The sequence below is a fragment of the Bubalus kerabau genome, chromosome X, assembly GCF_029407905.1.
Source record: "Bubalus kerabau isolate K-KA32 ecotype Philippines breed swamp buffalo chromosome X, PCC_UOA_SB_1v2, whole genome shotgun sequence".
Lineage (NCBI taxonomy): Eukaryota > Metazoa > Chordata > Mammalia > Artiodactyla > Bovidae > Bubalus > Bubalus kerabau.
In genome coordinates, this window is record NC_073647.1 from 100749569 (window position 1) to 100759649 (window position 10081).

At 42.6% G+C, this 10081-nt stretch overlaps 1 protein-coding gene across 1 annotated transcript; it reads right to left on the bottom strand.

Annotated features, from left to right (window-relative positions):
- Positions 1-5519: 5519 nt before the first annotated feature.
- Positions 5520-8963, bottom strand: LOC129639672 (germ cell-less protein-like 1). The gene has a single exon (XM_055564821.1). The coding sequence runs from the start codon at positions 7452-7454 to the stop codon at positions 5949-5951; it is 1506 nt and encodes a 501-aa protein (XP_055420796.1). The 5' UTR covers positions 7455-8963; the 3' UTR covers positions 5520-5948.
- Positions 8964-10081: the final 1118 nt, after the last annotated feature.

A 10081-nucleotide genomic window follows, 5' to 3' on the forward strand; every position in this document is an offset into this window, starting at 1 on the left:
GTATGTTCTCCTTCACTGCAAAGAATAATTAACTCAAATTGTTCAACTACAAATGTGTTCCTGCTGGTCTTTAGCTGGGAGGCATCGAACTATCACATCACGTTAAACCTGATGGCAAAGCAAAGCAGAAGACTCAAATGTATTTGATTTATGTATTTATGTATTTGTATCTAAATGTATTTACAATAACCCCACATGCTATTATTTCTAATGTAAGTTTCAGTTTACAAAGACATTTATTTTGTATCTTTTCAACCAGCGATTTCAAGGCCTAGAGACTGAGAAGAGGGCTAGTATACTGGTGGAGATAGTAACAATATGAACAGTAAAAGACCAACCATAAAATATATTGAAAATAGATATTCATGATAGTGGAATGGGAGAAAGAAAGCCAAGGTTGAGTTTTGGACAATGAGTTTGAGATGATGGCCTGACCACCAGGTCAGATGTTGTATGGGCCACAGAAGTTTAGATCAAATTCTTCACATTCAAAGCACAGGGTTCCAAAACAAACGGTTCCTTTGGGTGGCTACCAACCTTCCTCAAGCCCTGTCCCCAGCCTCCATAACATCTCAGTAAGCACAGTGAGACAAATAAGACCTTGATGAGACCCTGTAAATCCAAATGTGACCATTCTGTATGTCTGTTTTTCTAACTCCTCCCCATCCCCACAAACATCACCCACCCCCACATAGGTTATCCAGGCGACCTATGTATTCAGAAGTGGAAAGAAATGTAAATTTTACTTGGAGTGACTGATTATAGAACAGCACTATCTAACAGAATTCTCTGCGCTGATAGAGATGTTCCATATCTGCACTGTGCACAGTATAGTAGCCACGGGTTTACATGTAGCCATTGAGCACTTCAAATGCTGCGAGTGAGACTGAATTTTCAATTTTATTTAATTTGAATCAATTTAAGTAATCACATATGACTAGGGGCTACCATTTTTAAGAATATACCTCTACAGGAAGTCTTCCTCACCTGTGGTGGACCTTACTCAGCCACTTGCCTTCACCCAAAACATGTTCTTCGTGACCGCTTGGATGATTTTAATTCACTTAGAGTCATCACTCATCATAAAATCCCATGTACTGCAAACATGCTAATCAAAACCATCAGCTGCTTGTAGATTCCTATTTTTGCCATCACCATGTACTATTTTTATTTTTTAAAATAATTGACAGACATCACCAATGTAATGCAGTGTGTTTATGTGATGAATAGTTCTCAGAGAATTAAGGATCTTTTGGGTATTCAAATCTTACCTTGAATCTGCCCAGATAGCTTTTGTTCCTTGCACTGCATCTTATTACCCTGCTAGTCTTTAAACCAAGTTTGATAGTTGAATTTTGCTACACTGTGGAGTGAAATTTATCCTTTGGTGTCTGATCTCAGAATCTAATCATAGCAATTGACATGGAAAACGTGTTCACAGACTAAACCAAACTTTGATCTGCACTGTTAGAACAAATCATTCCCGAAGACTGTTCATATATCAATTGGGTATTGTCTAAATAAATGAGGTAAATTTCAATTCTCTTACCTACTAGGAAAAAAAAAATTGCCACCTTTCTTTAGAATGTCATGAATAGACAAATTTTACTTCTGAAACACAAACACTTGAAGAAGTATAAGTTTCCGCTAACATCCTGGTTATTTTCTCCTTACCAGCATCAGTGTCTTTCTATTTATTTACTCAAATGAGGAAGGAATCTACATTTAGATTAAAATTGGTTGCCTGGACTATTAGTTCTATTTGGTTCCTTTGTAGATCGCACCACCTTTGAGATTTCCAAGTGGTGGGGCAGACTGCTGGCTATAGGTCTGGATCCAAAGAAGAGGTCTGTGCATGGGCTATGAATTTGAGAGTCTATGACATATAGATGGTGCCTGGACTCAAGCAAGTAAACCTTAGAACAGGGGGCAGATGACACACCCCTTTCAAGAGATTTATCTTGAATAAAGGGAAGGGCATCAAGGCCCAGGTAGCTGAGTGGACAAGGAAAGGGTGGAACCTCATGTGGGCTCATAAAATATAAATGTGTGTGTGTGTGTGTGTGTGTGTGTGTGAATGTCTTAGGAGTCATGTTACTAGCTGAACACGTGATGACATAAAAACCTTGGATCCTGCTTCAATCCACTTACTTCAGTGTGTGTGTGTGTGTGTGTGTGTGTGTGTGTTTGCTGACCCCAATTCAAAAGTTTAAGTTTAATGGCATGATTAAACTTATGTGATGTGCTTATATAAAATAGGTGAATTTTGCTATTTTAACTCTCACCAGGCAGTTTCATGTCCAAATTCTGTGGCTGAGACTTGGCAAGTACCTTCCTGTAGACCTTGTGGCTGGACACTCCCTCTTCTTTTTATTTTCCTCTTAAAAAGATGGTTTTCTTTTTCCAGCACATGATTTATCTTTCATCAAAATTTCAGTGTCATCTTTGTGCTGTTTATATATAGACCCTTTCCACAGTAGCATAATTTACACTGGTCTGCTGTCTGTGTCCATCCCACTTACCTCCCTGGGGCACTGCTTTCTCCTTCATAAGTCATTGTTTATTTAAGTCTCTTGTGTCTTTGAACACGAATGCTAACCTTTGTCTTCTTACAGCATCTATCTCTAGGACACCACCGGAAGGGAAGATGACAGAAGAGGGTTTGTCGACCGAATTGTAATAACATTTCATTCCTGTCTCCTTAAGACAGGCAGAAGCAGAGATGGACTATCAAAAGATGCAACAGAACCAGATGCAGAAACAGCCAGAGACAGGACAGCCTGACAGAAAAACAGAGATAGCTGGTCAGGCAGGCTGAGAAAGCCCAACAGAGGGACAGACTCAGATATTATACCTCCTCCCCCAAAAGAGACAGGTAGAAAGGCATACACAGAAAGGGGCAGACAGAGACAGGTAGAAATAGATGGAGACAGAGACAGGGAGGCAGAGGAAGCCGGGCACAGACAGGGACAAACAGACACACATTCAAACTAAGGCAAAGAATGATGGTTGCAGACAGAGACAGGGAGACAGGCAGAGGCTGATTGACACAGATAGAAAGACAGAGACAGACAGACTGAGAGACAGAGAAAGACAGACACACACTGAAAGAGAGCCAACAGACATAGAGATAGTGATGGGGAGAGAGAGAGTCAGAGAGAAACAAGGTTGGGGGTGGGGAGAAAGACAGAGACAGGTCGGGACAGAAAGGGAAAGACAAAGACAGACGGATGGAGAAAGAGACACAGAAAGATGCAGATACAGACGGATACAGAAGCACTGGAGAAATACAGAGACAGAGACAGAAACATAGAGACCCAGACAAAAAAGGGATTGTCAGAAACAGAGAGAAACAGAAAGATACGGACAGTAAGACAGAGACAGACAGTGACGAAGATAGGCAGTCTGAGACAGAGACTGAGGTAGACAAAGACAGAGGTAGATAGTAATTAGACAGGGATGCAGACAGACATAATGGAGACAGAGATAGGGGAAGACAGAGAGAGCGGCAGACATACAGAGAGGGAAAGACAGAGACAGGGATAAATCCTCATCATTGTCAAGGACCACGTGGTATCCCATAGGGGTACATCTCCTTTAGTGTGGCGTTTAGTTTGCTGTTATTTAGCTTGATGGTTTCCTGTAGCGTTACCATGACTATACATTTTGCCCTGCCTCCCCATCTCCCCATGCCTTTACGAAGAGGCTAACAAAATGAGTATCAACATGGGAAAAGGTTTCTTCCTCATCCTGAGCAGTCAAAAAGAAAAGAAAAAAAAAGTGAAAAAATAGAGACAGGTATTGGATAAATTGCCCAAACTGGCAAATGGCAACAGTCAGGGTTTGTGAGAGTTTAAATGTTTAAATGAGTGTATTTCAGCTGTCACTGTTTGTACATTATTGAACATCTTTCTATTGTAAGCAGCAACAAGCAATTTAAGGATTTAAAGCTAGTTGGGTAGGAAAACAAAAGCAGACCTTTCAGTCAAGGTACACTTGTAGCTAAGTAGTCTCTGAATTTCCCAACTGAGGATACCTCTGTTTAGATGAAATGGCATCTTGGCATTCAGCTCGAGAAAAAGGAATTTCAAATTGTTTAGAGAGTTTATATAAAGAAAGTGAAATTCTTACCAAAAAAAAAAAATAATAATAATAATTTTTACCTTTCAACTGAATCATGAGTTACTCTTCTCCCCAGTTATTTTGAAACACAAATAAAATGAAGTCTATTGTTTGTAGTTGGTTAGGTAAACGGAATATAAGGGAACACGAGAAAGGGTAGGGGGCTGCAAAATTAAGGGAAAACATCGAAGGATGCAACAGCAGCTTCCTGGTTGAACCATTTCATATAAGTAACTATCATGTAAATATTACTCTAATACTAGTATGTGGGTTTGGGATAACGAAGCCTTTCAAATCTGCTTAAAGAGTAAAAGGAATGAATGAATGGATAAAGTCAGAAGTAATTTGTTCACTGAACGACAATGGGTAAAATCTAATTGGGAAGAGAAACATAAACCACCAGTAAGGAAAATTCTGATTTCAACTAAGTAAAGCATTAAAATCTGGTGACTATTTTTTTTTAATTTAAATTTATTTATTTTAATTGGAGGCTAATTACTTTGCAATATTGTATTGGTTTTGCCATACATCAACATGAATCTGCCAAACACCAATACAGTATACTATTTTTTTTTTGTTCATCTTGTATTAATTTATCACACTCTTTCCAAGCATGTATTTATTATTTATATGGCTTCTTAAATAGAGTTTTCCATTCTTTGACCTCAAAATGACTCAATGGAGGGAATGGGATGGTGACAATTTGTAAGTGAACAGTAATCAGAAACTAACAAATTCAAATCGTGACTAGTGTGCTTCTCCTTTTGTGACAAAAACACTTTTTTTCTTACCCTTTTGATTACCAGTGTGGACATCTCATGATCCCACTTCCAGATGCCAAATAATTCCCATTATAATTCAAAAGCGTTCCTTTCCAGAGGTTACCAGACCTGTTTTTAAGCGGGAAAGAGTCTTTCCAAGTACAATTCCAACGTCAAATGTTTCTGAAGGGCAAAGGCCATCAACGTGCTTAAAGAGTGCATTCTGGTGCATAAATAATTCACGACTGTGTGCCGCAGAAAAAGTCTGTCTAGTACCGAGATGTCCTCATAGAATCAATCTGCTGCCTTCCACTCCACCCCCAATATAGGGTTGTGTAAGATTTGAGACGTCTTTCTAGGGTTAAAATGCTAGGAAAGTCAAAATAAAGCCAAACTAACATCAGATATGATATAAAGTCAACTAACCTAAGAATATTGAGGAACAACCAATAAAGAGAAGATCATCAGTGTAGCCTGGGTGCGTTCACAGAGTGAGAGATCATGGGAACCAAGTACTACACACTCAGTGGCAGGGAATGGGGAAAGGGAAGCAATCCAAAGGAAGCTAGCGGTAGTGGTGGTAATGAGTGGGGCAGAGTGGCTCTAAACACGCGAACTGAAAGAGAAACCAAACTGTTTCTTTAACGTTCCTTTAATCAAGCTAAAGGAAATGCATATTTTAAAAGAGTTTCCCTAACAGTGGTAGAGTAGGTAGGTTCACAGGTTGCTCTCTCAAGTCAACTGGTCTTTGACTTGGCAGAAATGATGGGAGGGGGCATTGATGGATGGTAAACCAGGAGGACAGGTTGCCACTTTAACAGCACAAATAAGTTCTAAAGGTGTTGGGGGAGCAGGGCTTTAAAATTTCTCCTCTTCATAAGCTCAGGTAAACAACCTCAAGTATTATGAGCTACAGTTCAACAAAGACTCTGACAGAGTTGGGCCACCAGAGGTGGGCAAGTCCGGTTGGTCCCGCAGAAGGAGCTGGCATCTGGACAAAGCTGGTCGTCCCTGACCCCAGGGAAAGAGCTGCTCACCTCTCTCAGATTTTGTTTTCAGGAGTCCTCACTGAGGAAAACGCCCCTCTCTGGGGAGGTACAGGAAATTACAGGTCACATATGTGGGGAAAACCACATCTTCGTTCTCCAGATTCACCACCTCTAGCTCTTCATCCTTTCCCAGGGAAAGCACCTGGAATTCTGTCTCCTTCCGGAAAATGGCTCTTCCAGCCCTGTCCAAGGAGGCCAGGCGCAAGCGGAACGCGACCTTTCTCTGCCAGAGTAAGCTGACCCCGAGACCGCAAGATTTCTTCAGCGCGCTGTGCTTGAAAATGATGCGCCGGTTGGCATAGCACACCACCAAGTCCCAGCCGAAGTTGAAGCCTGCCCACCGCCAGGTGCACTGCGCATCCCTGAGGAGCCGGCCCCCGCACCGCATGCTGGTCCTCTGGAGGTCGGACACGAAGACATCCACGGGCCCGAGGTCTCTGGTCTGCTCAGCCCGGAGGAGGGCAAGCCACTGCTCTTTGTACACTGGGGCCAGCCACGTGGCAGGGATCAGTGCATCCTGGTCGATGATGCGTGCTGACGGCAGGTCGCAGATTATGTAGGCAAGCCGCAGCTGCTGGAACGCTGGCACGAAGGCTCTGCCCTGCTCGGTCTCCAGGAAAGCGGTGCCCTCTGACTCCTGCCTGGACCTGGCAAACCACGAGTCGGCGTCAGGCAGTAGGTCTCTGCGGGGGCCTCTCCATGTCGGCTGCAGCTGCAGGAACATCCACTTTTTCAGCGTCGTGTACACATCCATCTCTACCTCCATCACGAAGAGCTCTGAAGAGGCAATGACCTCTTTCATGAGATCCAGGCTAATTTCTCTCAATAACTCCTCACTATGCTGGGTCATTAGATTGTCCAGCAGCCACTGAAGACACATGGCCCTGATGTTCTGGAGTCTGTAGCTCTCAGCAGAGCAGTAGTAGCTGCACACGGTCTGATCACTGACCGTCTCCTTCATTACCTCCCCGCACTGCTGAATCAGCTTGTCCAGCTGCAGCATGCTGGCTGTGGCCAGCATGGGGACCACTCGACCGGGTGGGATGAGCACAGAGTTTCGGTACAGGGAACCTAAAGCCTCGTGCAGTGCCTCACAATCAATGTTCTCGTCAGGCATCTGCAACTCTACAATATCCATGGTTGTCTCACGCCACGCACCACTGAACATGCTAGCAAAGTATCCTGACTGGCACAAGTAGACCTTGTGCAAGTTCCACTCCTCCCCCAGGGCACGGATCTGCACGTCACTCCCTTCTCCTCTCAGAAAAAGTGTCTTATAAACGGCCTCTAAACTGTCTTTTGCTCGCTTCCTGTGGGGCGCTTTTGTGAGCTTCCCTTCTGGGCCTGTCTTCCGCTTGTGGCGCCCTTGACTAGTGGTGGGTCTGGCCTTTTCGCTCTCCTCCCCTTCCTCTATCACTGCCCCTGCTACCTCCTCGGCCTCCTCCTCCCCCTCAGGGGCACCTGGCTCCTCTGGGGCATGCCCCACTCTGTTCGAGGGCATCCGACTGTCTACTGCTCCCATGGCTTTTACCTCAGGGGTACAGAGGGCAAGCTTCCTCACCAGACGCAGCTGCCGCTGGCACTAGCTCAGCCCATGGTGTCGTGGGATACGGTTGATGTTTGTGACGTCATCTTGGACGCCACGCAAAGCCACGCCCACGAGGCTTTCCCCGACCCCTCCCACTCCCCATCACAGGAGAAGTGCACTCTGTACCAGGAATTCCACTCTGTGTATCTTTCCCTCCAGGGATGATTTCTCTGGGGCTCCCTTCATAGGATAATGGTGGAACAGAGGACTTTGTGTATGAATTTTCCCCATGAATTTTAAGAACATAATTTCCTCTTCCCCATTTGAAATACTTAGTGATCACTCCTTTTTTTGGATAATTACATCTTGGTTCCAGCTCTGTGCTCTATGCACCTTAATTTCTGTAATTATTTTCTTAGGGTATCCCATCATTTGTGGCTGTGAAAACATTTTCTGTGATAAAAGTGGCAATGTTTGCCCAGTCTTTGCTTTTGTCTCTATTTTAGACACCAGCTAAGCATGTAACAAACTTAAACAGTGAAAGAAATGAGGAGGGAATGAGATGGATTTTGATTTTTGAGGAAATTAATAATATTAAATACTGACAAGTGTTACATGCTACACAGATTATACGGTGTAGAGAGAGTCTGGACCTTTCAATGACAAGGAAAGTACAATACAAGGGAAAAAACTTTGAAAATGGTAAGTCTCTCAGGTCATTTGAGCTTGCCTAAGTAGAATGTTTGGGGCTTCCCAAACATTCCCAGTGGTAAACAATCCACCTGCCAATGCAGGAGATGCATGAGGCATGGGTTGGGAAGACTTCCTCGAGGAGGAAACGACAACCCACTCCAGTATTCATGCCTGAAATATTCCATGAATAGCAGAGACTTGCAAACTAGTGTCCATGGGGTCGCCAAGATTCTGTCCTATTCAAATCATGTGAGTAGAATGTTTACACACTTTGAATAGGACAGGATAACCTTAAATCATATTTTAAATATTCTCTGTTAGATGGCTATAGAAAGTTGATAAGAAGGTCTATATAATGCTTCAGGTTCAGTGGTGCTTGGCATGAGACAAACATGAATACTGACTCTAGAGTTGTGACATCTTATGGTGAATGGTGAACAGTGCTGCCAGATTTGTGGTCTCCGAAGGAGAAAATTTAACTGGGGAACAAAGACAGTCTCAGTCACTTGGAGCATTGTGTAGATTTTATCTAAAGTGAAAGTGACAGAAAAAGCTTCAGACATAGACATCAGAAGGGAGCAGGAGAGAACCCACCTCAGTAGTTTAAGCAAGACTTTATACACTTCTCAACTAGCTGCTGAGAATAGATAAAAGATACCTCAAGACTGCGAGAATTTTTCCAGACCCTTTCCTCTAACATACCTCCTGGGATGACATCAGCACGAGATTAGCCAGAAGGAACAGGTTAACTCAGAGCTACAGCTGTGGAAGTTTTTACCCAGACCTTCTCCCATAACATATATCCAAAGCTTAAAAAAAAAAAAAAAAAAAAAAAAAAAAAGGCATGTCCTTGAATAAGAGATACTGCTGCTTACGAGGCCTACATATCTATAGGAAAGACTGTGAAAAAGAAAGAATGTTTATCTCCTCCTTAAAGGGGCCTTAGGCTTTGACTCCTTATCAACCTGCCTAAGTTAACTCTCTCATTTCCCCCTTTTTATTTTAGGAGAATATTGTTGCTGAGGGGAAAGGGGCAGAGAAATCTATCAGTATCTGCTTCCTGCAGGTGAGGGGCACTGACCCTAAGTGGTTGAAGCAACATATTCTCCTTACCCTTTTACTTAGGGTTTCTGATCCAAGGGCCCCAAGTAATAAATACACAGTTATATATGTAAGGATCAAACAGCAAAAAACAGAATGATTACAATGATTATAGTCAAGACAGTTTTTCACAAAGGAGGGCTTGTAAACCAAGATTGTATCTGTAACCATGGTGGAACATCAGGGGAGTCCATTTTGAAGAGTGACCAGAATCTCTGCATCACTGTTACTTTGTCTGGGAAGCCATTGTATCCTTTAGAAAGAACAAACTAGATAAGTAGATTAAAAGGCAGAGACCAAACATCAGTAGATGAATTACTGTAATCAGCAGTCCAAGAATAACCTGAAAGAATCAGGTTATATTTGATAGTAACTTTGATCCTGGTCTGGATAGAGTCAACACTTGGGCTGCCCTATTTATAAGAATGGAGCCATCTGGCATGTTCATATACATTTTGAATGTAGGTATAAAAAACCCAGTTAGAAGTAGTTGAAGGAATGAAAACCTGAAATTTAACAGACAAAATAAATCTTATAATTTCCTTTCAGGTGAATGAGTCTATAACCCAACGTAGACAGGTGCTTTAGGTAGCCAGTTGTCAAAGTTTGTCCAGGTAGGCCTTGGCTTCTTACTGTGGTATTAATGTATAAGCCAAAATAGTTGTCACCATTAACAATTTTAGTGTTTTTCTAGGTATGAGAAGATGCAAGAATTTGGGCTCAAGAAAATCTTTACATGAAAATATCTAACTATCCAAAGGCCTGTTTTGTCCATTTTTCCAGAACACAGAGCGAGTGCCTAATTTCTGATTTTCACCCTGAACTCC

Coding starts and splice junctions, on each gene's coding strand:
- LOC129639672 (XM_055564821.1), bottom strand. CDS start 7,454: ATGGGAGCAGTAGACAGTCGGATGCCCTCGAACAGAGTGGGGCATGCC.